The sequence below is a fragment of the Blastomyces dermatitidis genome (assembly GCF_000003525.1).
Source record: "Blastomyces dermatitidis ER-3 genomic scaffold supercont1.9, whole genome shotgun sequence".
NCBI classification, from domain to species: Eukaryota; Fungi; Ascomycota; class Eurotiomycetes; order Onygenales; family Ajellomycetaceae; genus Blastomyces; species Blastomyces dermatitidis.
This window is the reverse complement of record NW_025544782.1, coordinates 2,028,563-2,046,614: the sequence shown is the minus strand read 5'-3', so window position 1 is coordinate 2,046,614 and position 18,052 is coordinate 2,028,563. Positions and strand designations below refer to the sequence as shown.

The following is an 18,052-nucleotide window of genomic DNA, read 5'->3' as shown; positions in this document are numbered from 1 at the left end:
TATCAAGATAGTCTGTCAAAATTAAATACAAATGTAAAATTAAACATTTTCAACTTTTACATCTGTAAGACCTAGTAAAATCATGAATTATGCAAATATCACAGTATCTAGAGATTTAGTGAGTTCATTCACTATCATCTGAGTAGTGAGAATATATTCTAAATCAAGAATTCTTTAATTCAACTGCTAATGTGAAAAATAGAAATACATGTCAATATGCTTACTTCAGACTGTAATGACTGCTATCTTTATAAGATCTATGATACTCTTATTATCAGTGAGAATCTGTATCAGAGATATAGTGATGAAGTCAAGCTTAATCATAAGATTTCAGATTTATGTTGTCTCACAGATCACCTTACTAAGAGTCATATATTCAGTCTCATTGAAACTCAGAGTGTGGTTCGGAAGAACATACAACTGTCGGATAATAGCGCGGCCGCTTCCGAACTACTAGCGTACGAATGTAAAGAGGGCTCTAGCAGCCACTAATTAATTTAGTGTATGAGATTCAATATATAAGAAGCCGGCATATGCCTGTAATTATATGCTGACTTAAGCAATCTTTGAATCACATCTGATAGCATGTCTAAAAACTGATGAGAAGTGCAGACTTCTTCAGAGTGTGATAATTTCATCTATGAAGTGATTTATAGTTATTATACCAGTGTGGTTCTAGAAATGTCTCAAAAGATAGTATATGAAGAGTAGTGAGTGAAAGAGCATCTGATTAATACTGCTTTACTTGTTAAGGGAAAACTCCATACTCAGGCAAATGCCATGTATAAGATATGAATAGATGAGATGTGAGAAAGAAAATAAGAGCAGTGAATCAGATTCAAAGAAGTTCACTCCTTACTCAAAAGAAGAATAAAAGAGAGAGTGATTATCACTAAACTGACCGTGTGACCGTGTCTGAGACCAGGACCAGATTTTTTGATAGTTCTATTATCAATTTGACTGATCTCATTACACAGTTTTAACATTAGATAGTAGTTTCATACTGTCTCAGTAAGACTTACTGTCTACTCTTATCACATTTTTCAAATGAGACCATGATTTCCACTTCTCAATTTAAATTATTTTTATGGCTTTAAATGACTTTAAATCTTATTTAAGCATTATCAAAAAGTGTTACTTTTTAAAAAATTAAAAATAGTTTAAAAAAACCTTAAAATGTCTAAAAATAGTAACTTTATGCCAAGAATGAGACTAAATGAGATCAAATGAGATCACTTTCTCATTTTTTTCAAGTCATGATTTCATTTTAAGATCTGATATATAGTCACTTTTAGACTGATCATGTGACTGTGTCTGAGACCAGGATTAAACTTTACAGTTGTCACATTGCCTAAAAGTATTACTTCTGATCATGGTTTGTGTTCATCACATTGATCTCAAATCACATTATTTCAAATATTAAAGGTCTCAGATTCACTTTTCAAATAAAAATCTAGTCTCAGATAAAGAATATATTTGAATTCTTAGTCACATTTTCATTCTGATCTCATTATTGAGAATGACATCAAATGAGATCATGAAATCACTTCTCACTTACATAATATCATAACATAGTGCTCATTTGTTGAAAATTCAACAGAGAGTGTTATCAAATATCATTACTTTTCTGAACACAGATTATAATTCATATAATTTTAATTATGAAAAAAACATAAAATACAAAAAAAAACAAAAAACAAAAAACAAAACAAACACAAGAAAAAATCACATTAAAAAAAAAAAAAAGAAAAGGAAAAGAAAAAAACAAAAAATAAAAATGAAAAAAATCAAGGTCACAGAGCTGCAGCATCTCTAAAATACTCACTTCTCAGAGTCTTCACAATGTTCATCATCAACTGTGTATTTCTCACAGTGAGAATAATATGACTGTGATGAGCTATTGTCTTAACATCATCTAATAAATAATCAGTATATATCTGTATAAATGTGAATAATTAGAAAACATACACTTAAAAAGTGTGGTCAGAGTGGACTCTGCTGCTACTTGAATAGTATCAAGGACAGAACACTGAAATCAATGATTCTTCTCATCAATTTCACAGACAAGGCATGTGAAGGTGGTCTTGAGAAATATAAGATTCTCTGACTTCTGGTAAAAACAGATCTCATGGAGAGACTCTATTTTCATGATATCAGAGACTGAGTGTTATCAAAAAGTGTTATTTTCATGCAATGCATATGCACTTACTGTGATGATTCACTCTCTGTGTACATGACTGAGAGTTGCAGCTTTCCCACACTGCACAGCTCTCCCTGAGATGCTGTCATCAGTTTGCAACCCAGACAGCCTCTCAGTTCAGCACACACTGTGTGTATGCAGCCCTGCATGCTGAGGCTGTGTTGGCCATTATGGCCTGGCATGGTACTCACTTTTCATGAGCCATGTTTCATTTGAGGGAGAGGGAGAGGAAGACATGACTGTTGTTTTATTGAGAGAAGAATGAATAATTAGTATTATTAAATTAATTTGATTCATCTGCATTTAAAATTTGATTAGTTTATACTCTTCAATTTGAGAGTTTCTATGAGTGTTTTAATAGTTTTCATATCAGCTTGAACTTAGTGATGAATTGAAGAAGAAGAGAAAAGAGAGAAGAAAGAAATGAGAATAACTTATCTTTATAATATGAAAACAGAGAATTGCTGCAATCATTCTTCCTAGTAACAAAGATCTGTTTTCTGCATGTATCCCTGATATAGATTATATGATAAATGCATATAAAGAATATCAATAGTGCATGCATTGAATGAAGATAATATTGCTATACAACACTGTAGCTGTTTCTGTACATCTCTGAAAGCTGTTAATAGTTTCTTTGTCTCTTTATGTTTGATAAGTCAATAATATATTCTGATGCACTCTCCCTTTCATCATCATCATCATCATCATTATTATCATCATCATCATCATCATCACCATCATCATCATCATCATCATTATCATTATCATCATCATCATCATCATCATCATCACCATCATCATCATCATCATCACCATCATCATCATATCATTGCCTGCCTCCACTCCTTCTTCAACACTCATCAAAACCAATCATGTTATCCCTCTTCAAATATTCTGCGGTCCTGTGGACCACTAAGGCGCGTGAGCGCTGTCACAGATTGAAGGGAGAGGAGAAGAAGGCATTCAAGCACGAGGAGACAGATCACAAGACATATTATAATGTCTTGAAGAGGCTCTGCAAGAGAGCAGAATGATAATGATTTTAAGTAACACTTCTGATAGATTTAGACTGAACTAAGTATAGGAATAATGCAGATGACACTGCCTGTGAGAGATTGAAAAAGAAGACAGTGAAGAGCCTCATGCAGCAGTGATGAAACTAGGAGAAGTTCTGAGAATGATTTAAGGCCAAGATGAAGAGAGAGAGAGAGAAGAAGAGTGTTACTGTAAATAAGCAGCAGCAGAAGAAGATTGAGAAGGTATTAAAGTAGAAGACAAAGAAGCCAAAACTGATAAGTTTTTTATTAAGAGATAACAATTTTTGATAATACTTCTGTTCTCTAATTGATTAGCAGGAGCTGGCAGAGAAGGAGAGGATTGAGGCCTTATTCAGGTCTCAAATGCACTTCATGATTCAGGATATTAAGGAGACAGCCCTGCTCTCTGAACATGTCAATCTGCTTATCACTGGGATGGAACCCAAGGCAGCAGACCAGAAAATGCGGGATTTTGAGGCACAGGTTGACCTGGCTGAGAGGGAGCAGCAGAAACCCTTCTCTGAGAAGACAGTGAAGAGAGATTTTGAGATGATTATCATCTCAGATGAGGAGAAGGAGAAGAAGAAGAAGAAGAAGAAGAAGAAGAATGAGAAGTGAATTGTGAAGAATGATAAGAAGAATGAGAAAGAGAAGAAGTAGATTTTTTTCTTTTTATATTAGTTAGTTATAAGTTTAAGTTTTTAATTATTAATAATTAAAATTGATTTTGAGTTTTCAAAAATTATTGTACAAGTTGTAATCAAGTCAGGAATGATATATATATATATATATATTTAACTATCATGATTCATAAATCACTATAATGTATAAGTATCAACATTTTTTCAACATTGATATTCATAATATTAATATATTTTTAATGATATCATCTGATAATGCAATTTGATAACACTCTCTTTCACAATATTAATATATTTCAAGAAATATGACAGAGATTAATCAAGATTGTTTATTTACTTTTATACATCAATGATATTCAATCTGAGTTAGTACTAAAATTATAACTAAGCTAAGAAACAAGATTATTTTCTCTTATATTAATTCTTCTTACACACATCAGTGATCAGTTATTGAAAATAAATTATCATCTTTCTCAAATTATTATCATGTCTTCTGAATTCACTTCTTTCACTTCTTTTACTTCTATTGAAGATTCATAAACTCTTCAAGAAATCACTGTGAATCACAAAGTCTACATTATTTACAATTCAACACAGAATGCTCTCTTTCAATCATGATGAATGATCACTTCATTCTTCACATCTGATTCCAGGTCACAAAATTTATGAAAAACTCAACACAAATATTGAGATAAACTATGGAATAATTATTAACAGATTGTATTGTAGATTACTGAAGAGTCATCTCTTTACTGCAATCACTGCAACTTCATTCAGAAATATTCATCATGAACTGATTATGACTCTGAAGAAATTTTCTGACATCTGAAGTCATCAGAATGCAGACAATAAAAGAAAAATAATCAGAAAATTACTACTGAGCTGGTAAGTTGCTCTACCAGATAATGATTTTTGATAATGCTAACTTTCTAATTTGAAGGAAATCATACAAAAACAACTCTGTACCAGTACTCTGATTCCACAACTCTCACCTGATAACTTCTGTGAACAATTACTTTGCATGTGTATATCTCTGAATCTTTCTCTTCAATCAATTGAAAACCCTGAATTCTGAACACTTCTTCAAATGCTTAATTCAAATCTTCATATTTCACATCAATTCTGTCTTTGGTCCAACCTTGAGACACACTACAAAGTCAATATGCAACATCTAGAATCAGAGTTGAAGAATCATTGAAGAGTGTCTCTCACAGTGAATGCATGAACTAGTATAAATAATCTTGCATTTATGAGAGTTACATGTTATTACATTGATGAGAACTGAACTTATCAAGAGACATTAATTGAATTTGAATCATTGATCAGTAGTCATACTGGGGATTATATGACAGAGATATTAATAACTGTGATTAAAAATGACTATTGAGATATTAGTCCCAGTCTTCTTGCAATTACAACTAACAATGCTGTGAATAACTACACTATGGTGAAGAGCTTGAAGCAAAAATTGGCTTTGCATTTCTAGAATGATAAACAAGGTCATATCCCCTGCATTGCTCATGTGGTTCAACTTGTGATGCAAACACTGATAAAGAATCTTAACATCAAGGTGAAGAATAATGAGATGACTGATTCTTGAGATGAGAATGAGATGAAAGTGATTACTCAAGTAACTTTTGCATTCACTTTGCAAAAGATAATGTTTTTTGACAACACTTTTTAATATTGCTTTTTGATAATGCTTTTTGATAACACTACTGTTAATTTTGAATAGATTGACTAATAATTTAAATATCATAGATTTGAAACATTGCTAATGTGATTTGTATCTCTTCTAAATAACAACAATGATTTCATGATATTCAACAAATAAACAAATCAGTCACACCACTGAATATGATACAGAATGTTAGAACATGGTAGAGTTCAACATATGAGATGACTGTTTGAGCTCTTTGATTGTATCAGATGATTGATCATTGAGTGCAACACTCTGATTGAGAAAAGATTCAGATATTGAAACTTTCTGATATGAAGTGAACTCAGTTGAAATATGTGATTGATTTACTGTTTCAGTTTTATAAGATAACAAAGACAGTCTCAATCACTCATACACCAATGCTGCAGTCAGCCTGGTGAGTGTATAACAGTTTATTTACTCATCTTGAGAAGCAGTTGAATCACTCAAAAAGAAATTCAGTCTGGGATGATGCTATAGTGCAGGCTATTGTTACTGCAAGGGATAAACTGGCATATTACTACAGCAAAATAGAACAATCTTTTGCAGAGTACTATGCTGTAGCAGCTCTACTAGATCTCTTCTGTCAAGTTAATATCTACACTTCTCAAGATTGAACAGAGGAGAAATGAGACTCATATGTCAAATTAGTCTGAGACTACTACAATGCCAACTATCAGAGATTTGAACAAGCAGATGTTCAAGATATGAAGACAGTGAAATACAATTCCCTAGTAAGTAATGATCTTTGGTAACACTCCATATCACATAGGACTATAATACTAACTTTGAAACAGGACTTATATACATTAATTGCAACTGAAAATCAGGCAAAACTACATACTTATAAAACTGAATTTGACCGCTATCTTCAAGATAATCTGACAAATTTACACATCAAATCAATTCTAGAGTTATGAAAAATTGTTGAGAGTACATATTCAACTGTTGCACTGATGGCGCGTGATATTCTGACAATTTCATTGACAGAGATGAGAATGAAGTGAAAGTTCAACTCAAGTTGAGATATTTATCACTATTGCTGAGGACAATTACAAGGAGAAACAATTAAGAAACTCATGATTGTAAAACATGGAATTATCAGACAGTTTAATATCTCTGATCACAGTATATCAGAGGAGTGTAGTTTTCATGAGAAAGTGAAGAATAAACTTACACAAGAATGTATTTAGTTGTTTCATGAGTGTTATCAATAATTGTTATCAAATTCTGATTATATAAGTAATCACTGAATGAACTGAATGAGACTGATTTTGATCTTCAGTCCCAGTCCCATTCTGATTTTGAAAGAATGATCATCTTTCACAGTTTATCCTGGAAAATTACTCTCATTTCACTGTTCTTGAATTAAATCTGGTCATTTTTCACACCATTTCTCTCAGAAATGGTCCATTTTCAGATTTTTTTGAGGCTTGGTCCTGGTGGGACTCACGTCAAGAAATGTATGGGACCAGACCAAATGGGACCAAATGTGAAATTCATGGTCCCGCCGGCCAGTCTAGTCACTTTACATGTTTTTTTAATAGCCAGTCCCAGCGGGATTCACACCAAGAAATGTATGGAACCAGATCAAATGAGATCAAATGTGAAATTCATGATCTCAGCAGCCAGTCTAATTCTCACTGAAGTCATACAATGATAACAGAAATTATATAATAATATAGTGATAGAATAATATAGTGATATAATAATACAGTGATATAACAATAGACATTGTATAATTAATGAGAAATCACTGAAATGAATATCTTCTCTAGTTAATATGAACAACACTCTTCTCTGCTATCTGAATCAGAAGATATACAGAATCTCTTAGAGAGTTTACTTAAAGTAGTAAGAAAAGTAACTGAGATCACTGAACTGAAATTGAAGCTCTGTACATATATGAGAATTCTAAATAAGATTAAGACCTTGTGTATGCAGTGACAGGCTGAGACAGAAGTTAAATAACAATTGACATTCACTGTGAATCAAGTATTCACTATGAAGAGCTTCACTGATGCAATCATCATTATTAATAAGAATAGAGAAAATCAGATCTTAGACCTGCAGCAGAAGATTGAATGTTTACACAGATAGACAATTATACTGAATCTGAAGATCTTATCATAATTGTTCATGATCTCTTCAGAAGTGTATATATTATTGAAGACTGCTGTGCAGAATGAGAATCTGAGCATGAGATATATTAAGCTGAGAGATCTGCTGAAGTTATTAAACTTCAATAATGACTGAAAAAATGATGCTGCAATCAGCTGACTAAGTCAGATGTGATTATATTATTAAATTAAATGTGAACTCACAGACAGACAGTTAATAAAATTTCAACAAGTCTTAAGATCTGTCACATTTCTATGTGAAAAAGTGAAGTCATTATAAATGACTGATGAAAAGATGAATCTTACAGACTCAGAGTGATATTCATTTTATTATTATTATTATTATTATTATTCTTCAATTATAGATGTATGCAGTCAGAGACTATGATATCTACCTGAGAACTTTAGTTCTCAGAGTTTTTTTTTCTATATCTGTAAAGTTAACTATTATACATTCATCAATTTCAGATATGCAAAATCAGAAAATTCCAGCTCAGAATACAAAAACTGTTTACAAATTGCAGTGTTTTAACATCTTTTGATACTTTGAAACCATTTGACAATATCATGACAAAAGAAAAGAGAAAAAGAACACAGTCTCAAAGATAGACACATTAAATAAATAGATAGAAAGAAATTGAAAGAAAAAGATAAAGAAAAAGATAAAGTAAAGAGAGACTATAACAAAACAAATTATTAAAAGAGAGTGTATAGCTGTTTTAACAGACTATATCTGATTAATTTCCTCCTCTTCATACTCAGATAATTCTGAATTTAGTCATTTTCTTGTAGCTGCTTGAGTTTCTGATAGAAAGTCTATTAAGTATTTAATTCCTGTCTCAGTTGAGAATAAGAATCTCATATTTAATTGATTTAGATCATACTTCTCTTTCAATCTGGCTCTGAGACTATTGTATAATGCACAGTGTATTACAATATACTCAGGATTCTCATTTGTATTGCAGAATGAGCATTCTATTGAGTCAAATCTATCATCAAATCTTTGTATATAAGATTTGAAATAGCCATGTCCTAGTTTCAGCTGTATTATAGATGAGAATATTTTCTTTTTACATTTAATTGAACAAGATTTCCACTTGGGTTTTGTTTCAAATCTTGAATAATGTATACTCTTCTTTTGTTTCTGCCAGCTTTCATTTCACTTGTCTAAACAAGATTCTTTTATTTTTCTCTTTATAAAAGACCAGGACACAATTTTTTGAATAGATCTGCTTAATTCTGCACTCTTTTTTGCAGCTGAATCAGCCAATTCATTATCATGAATATTCATGTGAGCAGGAACTCAGTGCAGATAGATTATCAGCTTTGATATTCTTCTCTTTTGAATTTTCAAAACAGAGTTTAAGATCAGTTCAAGATTCATTTGATCATTATGAATCTGACTATTTCTAAGTCTTTTTAAAGCAGCTTGATTATCAGAGAATATTCATGCCTCTTTCAAACAATTTCCTCTTTTATGAGATTTTATTTCAATGAGTTTGAAAGCTTTCACTATTGCAAATAGTTCAGCATCAAAGACTTCACATTCAGAGCCTAGATTCCAGAAATCTGAGATAAAATTAATATTATCTTCAGTATAAGCAATGCCTGCACCTAATCTATTCAAGTTCTCATTTTTTGAGTCATCTGAATAAACCAGAATAGAGTCTTTTATATTGATTGTAGAAATTCTCTTCAAATGCTGTTCATATTCTTTCTCTTTTGATAGTTCACTTATTTGTAAGTCTATAAGAGATTCAAGCTTTTCTCTTCAGAGAGATAACTTCTCATGATCAACTTTTTCAACATTTAAAGAAGAAAATTGATTTTTAATCAGAGAGCATAGTCTGTACAGTTGAGAAGACATTTTCTTTGAAGAATTATTTTCATTCCAATCAAGAAATCTATTCCAATCCAGTTCATTTCCAGAGTTAATTGATGGAAATGAAGAAGAGACTCTTTCTCTGATTATATAATTTGAGCTCATCTTTACAACTCTCAGAGCATAGTTCATACAGGCCTTTTCAAATCTAATAGCAGGAGAAGGAATTGAAGCTTCAATTTTCATTGCTTTAATAGAAGATGATTTGAATGCTCTCAGAATTCTTCTCAAGACTCTGTTTTGCAGACTTTGAAAGAGTTCAGTGAAATTCCCTTGATTATTTCATCAAACTTGAACTTCATAATCAGCTACTGATGTAATACAGACTATATATAACTGTCTCATAGCCTGAAAGGATAGACCTCTCTCTGTATTTGATAGTCTGATTATGTTGTTCAATAGTCTTTCTGCCTTGACAGTTCTTTGTTGAATGTGATATTTAAAATTCAACTTGGAGTTTAATCATACTTCTAATCATTTGACATTTACACTGGATTTAATCTCTCTATTTAAAAGAGTTAGAGATAGTTCTTTCTCATTGAGTCTAGGAAAGAAATGAATTAACTCAGTTTTATTCATATCAAATTGAATTTGATTGATACCTGCTCTAACAAAGATTTCCTTTACAGCTTCTTCAATTACTTTTAAATTCTCTTTGATAGTTTTTAAGCTGTAGACTAGATCAATATCATCCACATAACTCAGAGATCACACTATTCTCATATTTCTATTTTTGAATAGATACACAGTGTATATTGCAAATAAAATGGGTGAGATTGAAGATCCCTGCGGTACTCCTATTTTTATCTCAGTCTTGTCTTGTTTCATTTCATCAAAGAAGAGTTGTATAATTCTTTTAAATATAAAACAGTTAACTCATTTTATTAGAGAAAGTGGCAGTTTTAATATCTTCAATGTCTGAATTAACTTTGGCTTTGAAACATGATCAAATGCTCTCTTTATATCAATAAAAACTGCAGTTGAGACCAGACTCTCATGCTTTGCTATTTGAATATCATGAACAACTGAGAGAACAGTGTCAATTGCAGAACACTGTTTTCTATCTCTCATTTGTTCACTGAATAAAAGAGAATCATCTATAGAGCTTATAAAAGATAGTTGAGTTGCTATTATCTTTTCTAAAACCTTTTCTAAACAGTTCAAAAGAGATATTACTCTATATGACTTAGAAATTGAAGTTTTTCTATTAGATTTTGCAAGAATCACTCCAGTGACTTCTCTCCAGCATTCAGAATGATATTCATTTTTCAAGAGATTGAAAAAGAGCTCAAAATATTCATTCTTTAAGTAGGAATATATATTTTGAATAATCAAGTGATTAATTGAATCAGGATCTGCAGCAGTTTTAACAGAACTTGAGAAGATAGCTGACTCTAATTCATCTTGTGTAAGATCAGGTCATTCCCAGTCATTTTCATCAATGTAGTTGAGAAGTGATATATTCTCTTTCTCTGAATCTGAATCTGAGTCTGATAAGTTCTGAAAGAGAATTCTCATGAAAGCTTGACATTTTTTCTCAAAAGAGTTTGCTGTATATGATTCATTCTGAAACTCATATTCTAAGGCTGAAAGTTTTGCTACACTTCTTGTTTTAGTATAGTTAAAAGCTTTAAAAATTTCCTTTTCTTATGCTTCTTCAAGAAATTTATTCCAGCAGTCTGTTTTAGCTCTTTTGATATCTGAAAAATATTCATTTCTGACAGCTTTGAACTCTTTATCAGATATTATATCATTTTTCCAATCTCTTCTAGCAGTAGCTAATTCTTTCCTTTTAGATGAGATATTCTCATTTCATCAAGGTTTTGAATACTCAGAAGATTTTCTTTTTGAAATATTATCTCTAACACTTGTTAGAATAATAGATGTAATAAGCTTCACTCTATTCTCAAGCATTTCATTTGAGATATCTTGATCAGAATTTCAATATAGCTCATTCTGTCTTTCAGATTTTAGCAGTTTTATACTTTCTTCAACTGCTTTTCAATCAGCTTTTTCAAAGTTATACTGATTAGAGAGAAGAGGATTTTCACTCATTTATTTTTCACTCAGTTCAATATCAAATTGAATAATCTCATGACCTGATTCTGATGTCTCATTTGAATCAATAAACCAGTTTACAAGTCTTCTTTTCATTAGATTTTATGACATGAAGATTAGATCTATAATAGACTTCTGTTTCATGCCTTTTCTAAAGAATGTTTGTTGATCAGACTTATTAACCAAATCTATTGAATGCTCAAAGGTTCATTCAATCAGATTATCAGCTCTCACTGCTCTCTTGCATTCTGAATTTCATCAGAGATGATGTGCATTGAAATCTCCTGCAATTATAGAGTTTCTTGATGAAGTTATGTTCAGAAATCCTCTATCAATTGTCCAGATATTGTTATTTTCCTTCAATGACTTTTCATTATAGATATTTATGAGCTGTATAATATCAAACTCATTTTCTTTATCTATAATATCACCCACCAGAATATCAGGGTCAGACATGATATCAAATCTTAGATTAAATTGATATCTTGATCTCTTTCTTCCATAGATCACTACTCTTGACTTTATCTCAGACTTTTGAGGTAAAAAGCAGTAGTAGCTTGAATGAGAAATAACATATTTTTGCTCAGTATCAAAATTCGGCTCCTGAAGCAGTATAAAATCAACTTTTTATTCAAATGCAATTTGAAGACAAGAATAAATACAATTTGAGTTTCTATTCACATTATTTTGAATAAATGTGATTTTTAAAGAGTTTTTAAACTTTTTTTGTTGTTTTTGTTGTATATTCATACTAAAAGAGAGTAGAGTAGAATCTAATCACTATCATCAGATAGTAGATTATAACTGTTCTGAAAAGTAGAAATCTCAACTGCTTGCATTATATCTAGTTTATCATCAGAGTCATTTCTCAATTCTCTAATCTTAACAGAAGTTTGAGAATTCAAGTTCTATTTACATTTAGCTAGAGAGTTAGAGTTTGAAGACTTAGATAGTTGAGAGTTTCTTCTTTTTAAGCTTGCAGTTGTGAGTTTACTGACTTGACTCTTCTCTTCAGTTCTAGATTGACTTTGAGCTTCTTCTTTTCTCCAGTTCTTTTAAGTTCTAGGAGCAAATATACATTCTTTTGAGCTAGATGCATGTTTTTCTTTGCAATTAGAGCACTTAAGCAGAGTATGTTGACAAATTTCACCTCTTTTTGAGCATGTTTCACATTTATGCTCACTAGTTTTGTGATCTCTGGCACAGAATGCACATTTTGAGTCTCTAAAACATGAGATTGCAAAGTGTTCATATCTTTAACAGTTTGAACACTGTGTTTGAGCTTTGAGATTCATTCTTGAGTCTTTGTATTCATGAACTCTCATTTTCAAACCTGCTACTCTTACTTCAGAGATCTTTGACTGTTCAAGTGTTTTTATATATACTAGAATAGAGGCATTTCTCCTGCTTTGTCTGAACTCAATTGAATTTAGTCATACAGGCTTCTTTCTTAGTTGAATAGAGTTGTATTCTTTCAATTCATTTTTGAGAAGTAGCATTTCTTCTTCACAGTCAAAAATTTCAACTGGAATATCATGAAGAATGAATTTGTCCCACTTTTCATCTCTTTCAGATAGAATTATTGTGTTTAACAAAGATTCTACTGCTGACTTTCAGAGATTCTCATTTTGAATAAGGAATTCAGCACTGAATTCAGGCATTGTAGTCAGAATGATGGAGTTTTCAAAGAATGATGATTCAATTGAAGCTATAACTGGTTTTTGAACTTCAATATCAGTCATCAACTGAGAAAAGAACTGCTGATTAATTTCATTTCTGATTCTGAAAATGAGATTTGAGTTTAGCTTGTTTCTTTGCAGAATGTCCTGGTTTGAGACTTTGAGAATAAGTCTTCTATTTCTGAAGATTTGAAAGTTTTTCTCTTTTTGCATTTTCTTTTCCACTTTTCTATGAATAGAGGCATGAGCAGTATTCTTCTCAGTTTTCTCAGGATTTTAAGCAGGTTTTGAGACAGCAGGTTTAGAGACAGCAGGTTTAGAGACAGCAGATTCAGCTGCTTGAGCATATGTTTTCTTCTGATTCAAAGAAGAAGAAGAAGAAGAAGTAGATAAGAAAGAAGAGCAAACTGAAGAGTCAGTGATTGTATTAGAAATTTTCAAAGTTTTTTGAACTGTGTTTGAAATTCCAAGTTTGAACTTGATCACTTCCTGTAGTTGTCTAGCCTGAGCATGAAGAATTAACAGAACTTCTTCATTCATCTCACTCAGACACTGCTTTTCAAGAATTTTACTTGCTTTTTCAAGTTCCTGTATTTCAAGAACTTGTTGTTTCTCTATCTCTTCTTTCTTTCTTCTCTTCAGAATTTCAATCTCAGAGATAGTATTTGAGAAAGCATCTTTTTCCACATCAACTGAGTGTACTTTTGAACTCATTGTTCTTACTCAATGAAAAGTTGGTCAGACTAATTCAATTGAGATATTTATTAAACTCTTTTGAATTGAAAAGTTGATCAGACTGTTTCAATTAAGAGGTTTCTAAGTCTGTTTTCAATTGAAAAGTTGATCAGACTATTTCAAAAGAAGAATTGCAGACTTTTATGTATAAAACACCTGATTTTTTTCACACTAGTTCAGTAACTAGGTTAGATTTTTGAAGAGAATCTAATAAACTAAAATTGATTTTTAAGATAAATCAATAAAATCTTTACAATCTCTTTCTTGGGATACAGTGAGGAAAAGTATGATATCAATTGATAGTAAATCAGATGATATGACAGTTTTTGAGAGAAAAACTGATAAAAAATAAATCAATTTTTTGAAGAGAAATTGATTAAAACTATTCAATTTTATTCTAAATTATTCAATTCTCCTCACACAACAGGTGTGCAACTCAAATCAGTTAATAAAGAGTGTAAAAAAGAATTAAGTATTAATGAAAGCTCTTCAGCCACTGAAAAAGTAATTCTTACTTAAAAGAATATGAAATTATGACAGAAAACAACTCTGTTTTTAATTCTTTGTAAGAATATTGTGTAAAACCCAGAGAAAAACACCTTACTTTTTTAAGAGAAGTAAAAAACTATTTCTAAAATCTTTTTTTTGCATTAACTGCTGCAGAAGAATGAGATAGAAACTGCTAAGATATGCACTACTGTATACTCTCTATCAAGACTTTCTCTCTTCAGGGTCTTGATATTATAGAGAATATAAGTCTGTTTCTATATGATAATATAAATATTGCCAGCAGGATGTAGAGGAACTGGTTATTTATATCTCAAAATAGAAGACTTTGTCAATGATTATATCAATATAGAGTTAATTCTCAAATTCAATAGAAACCTAGTGTTGCTGTTCTCAATTCCTTGCAGAATCTATTGAATATTGAGGTATTAAAACTAGATTTAATATATCTCACTGTGCAGGGATCAAAGGCTCAGTCAGACCTTGAAGTATACTGATTTTATAGTTGTCGTGTCTGCTGATTATGTATTGAGTACAGTTGCTGAGGTATCTTTTTATACTTTTCTGTCGGGGATGGGCCAGATTGAGAGGGGTGGTACGAGGGCGAGACTTGGCGTTGATGTTCAGATACACTGAAGACAGACCGCGGAGGTTGCACTTCAGAAGTGGCCGTTGGTTATGTGCTTGATATTATTGCCGAGGTATCTTTTTGTATTTTTCTGCTGGGGATGGGCCAGATTAGGAAGGGCGGTACAACGGTGGGACTTGGCGTTGGTGTTTTGGAACATCAAAGATGGACAGGGTTTTCGCGGAGGTCGCTCCTCAGATATCTCCACAACTACAGATCGGGGATCTTCCAAAATCGAGAAGATTGGTGCATATGGCTAGGTCTCTTCACCTTACAATTTGTATGGCACTTTGGCCCGGGGTTGTGGTGTGGTAGGGGAGAACGGGGGATACTCCCACACAGGAGTTTCGAACAACGTCCGGTTCACGTTTGGCTGGATAACTCCACCACCACACAGGGTATGCGGTCGGCGATGGGGTCAGAATGCTCGTATGATCGAGGGCTTTTCGATGGATCTATCGGCGGGTTCTTATTCGAAAAATCGAGCGAGTTCGTGGTGGAGCGGTTTGATCTGTTGGTGATATTCATTTTCATGAATATGAAATAAGTTTTTCAAATGAATCTTGCATAACTTTGAGAAAGTGAATGTGTGAGATAAGTATTATGAATGCTTCACTGAGTGTAGACAAGTGAGTGATCTTACATTATACTTCACACACTTCAGTTTATACTATCTTATGTTGAATGAAGAGCTTTTAACATCTTTCTATTTACAGATCTCCATTCATGATCTTACACTCAAGTTAAGAGTGAAATAGAAATGCTTAACCTCACAGTCAGATACAGTGAAGAAAGTATATAACATTCTCATTATATGAGAATAAGTAAGTCAATTACAACAGAAAATACTGTAATTGAGTATATCTCAGTAAAGAATGAGTAATCAGACTTCTATAACACAAGTCATACATCTAAATGTGATGAATCTAGATCTGAATATCATTGCTAAAGCACTGAATTCTCTGAAAAAGAAATTCTCTGAGTGAAAATCTTAGTATTATAAGTATTGAGCTTGCTTTAACTGTAGATGTCAAAATCATGATGCAAAAGATTACACTCAGTGTATACACTATACAGTCAAGAGAAGTAAGAGAGTTAAAAAACTAGTAGAATCAGTGAGCTTAGAGACACTCACTGATATTCTATAAAAAGTCTTCAAAGTGAAAGAGATGCTTATATTAGATGACTCTCTGAATTCTGTGAATATAAAGAAGAAGCAGACTTCTGAATGAGATATAGATGAGAATGATAAAGTGAACACTCATCTCAATGTCTTAAGACCTGAAATGTTAATGTATAAGAGACACTTGAGTAAGAATTGAGAGATGGCTGTAAAAGTGTTAGCAGACACAGAAGCTTCAACACAATATATTAATAATTATATAATTTAAAGATTGAAAGAGATTCACTGAGTGAAAGATCTCTGATATATAAGATTATCTGATAACTGATATTTGATATCATCTGTAAAAGTAAGAGTTCTCTTGCACTTCAGAGAATAATCTTACTATATTTGAGTGTGAGAGCTGCAGAATGTGAAATATGATTTTATTCTCAGACTTAATTAATTTCAAAGATTCAATCTGCAGATTCAATAATGTACATGTTATATACAGTTGACTGATAGAAAGAAAACAGTTCATACAATTCTATCAACTGATATGAGAAGAACATTTCACATCTCTGATATAGAAGAGTTAAATCTGCTTACACATTAATAAGCAAAGAGAATGATTCACAAGACCTCATTCAAAAGCATTCTGTATATTATACAGAACCTGAAAGCAGAGAAAATCAAGATAAAGAATATACAGAAGAATAAGCATATGAAGAAGCTTCTGAAGAAGCATGAGAAGATCTTTTGAACAGATCTTTCATCAGAATTGCTGCTGAAATGAGGATTTATACATGAGATTGATATAAGAGATGCAAAATCAGTCAACCAGAATGCATACTCTCTGTCACAAACATATCTTGAAGAATAGAAGTGTCAGATCATTAATCTTCTAGAATATAATCTTATATAACTCTTATCAAGCATGTGAGACTTTCCAGTTCTATTTGTGAAAAAGGCAGATAAGAAGTGATGAATATGTATCAATTATTGAGCACTTAACAAGCTTATAATCAAGAATGAATATTCACTGTCACAGATTCAATAACAGTTGAATACAGTTGAAAATGCCTGATATCTATCAAAGATCAATCTTCTCTCAGAATACTGACAGATCTGTGTAGATGAACTGTCAGTTTCACAGACTGTGTTTAATACACAATGAAGAAAGTTCAAATTCCTGACAATGTCATTTAATCTGATAAATGCACTCATCATCTTTCAAATAATGATGAATATAATTCTTTATAAACAGAATGAAATCTCATATCTTATATATCTTGATGACATTCTAGTCTTTTCAAACTCATACAATGAATATCTGAAGCATCTCAATGAAGTGCTTATAACTCTGACAGAGTATAAGCTCTATATCAAATCAATCAAGTATGTGTTTGAAATGAAAGAGTTAAAGTTCATAGAATATGTAGTGAGTGATGACTGTATATATCTCATTTCAGAGAAATTAAATGTCATAGAGAATTAGCTGCAGCTGAGAAACATATATTATATATAACAGTTTCTTGAGTTGATCTCATACTATCACAGGTTCATCAAGAATTTTGCATGAATATCTGTATCACTCTCAGATCTCTTAAGAGAAACAGATGCAAATCTGTGAAAGAAGAAGTTTCATTCAATTATCTGAAATGCTGTGTGTGAAGAGGCTTTTCTCACACTGAGAGAATGTGTAACAACATCTTCAGTACTTATTCAATCAGATTATAATAAATCTTTCTACATTGAGAC

General features: G+C 31.8%; 2 protein-coding genes across 2 annotated transcripts; both read left to right on the top strand.

The window, feature by feature from the left end:
* Nucleotides 1-3,396: 3,396 nt before the first annotated feature.
* BDCG_07680 (uncharacterized protein) lies at nt 3,397-3,858 on the top strand (the record flags this gene model as incomplete). The annotated part of the gene is made up of 2 exons (XM_045423465.1): nt 3,397-3,462; nt 3,556-3,858. 2 exons carry the CDS (start codon nt 3,397-3,399, stop codon nt 3,856-3,858), a joined length of 369 nt encoding a protein of 122 aa, XP_045278858.1.
* Nucleotides 3,859-15,244: 11,386 nt separating this feature from the next.
* BDCG_17614 (uncharacterized protein) lies at nt 15,245-15,736 on the top strand (the record flags this gene model as incomplete). The annotated part of the gene is made up of 1 exon (XM_045426712.1): nt 15,245-15,736. The coding sequence occupies exon 1, from the start codon at nt 15,290-15,292 to the stop codon at nt 15,734-15,736; it is 447 nt and encodes a 148-aa protein (XP_045282254.1). The 5' UTR covers nt 15,245-15,289.
* Between the last annotated feature and the right edge of the window lie 2,316 nt (nt 15,737-18,052).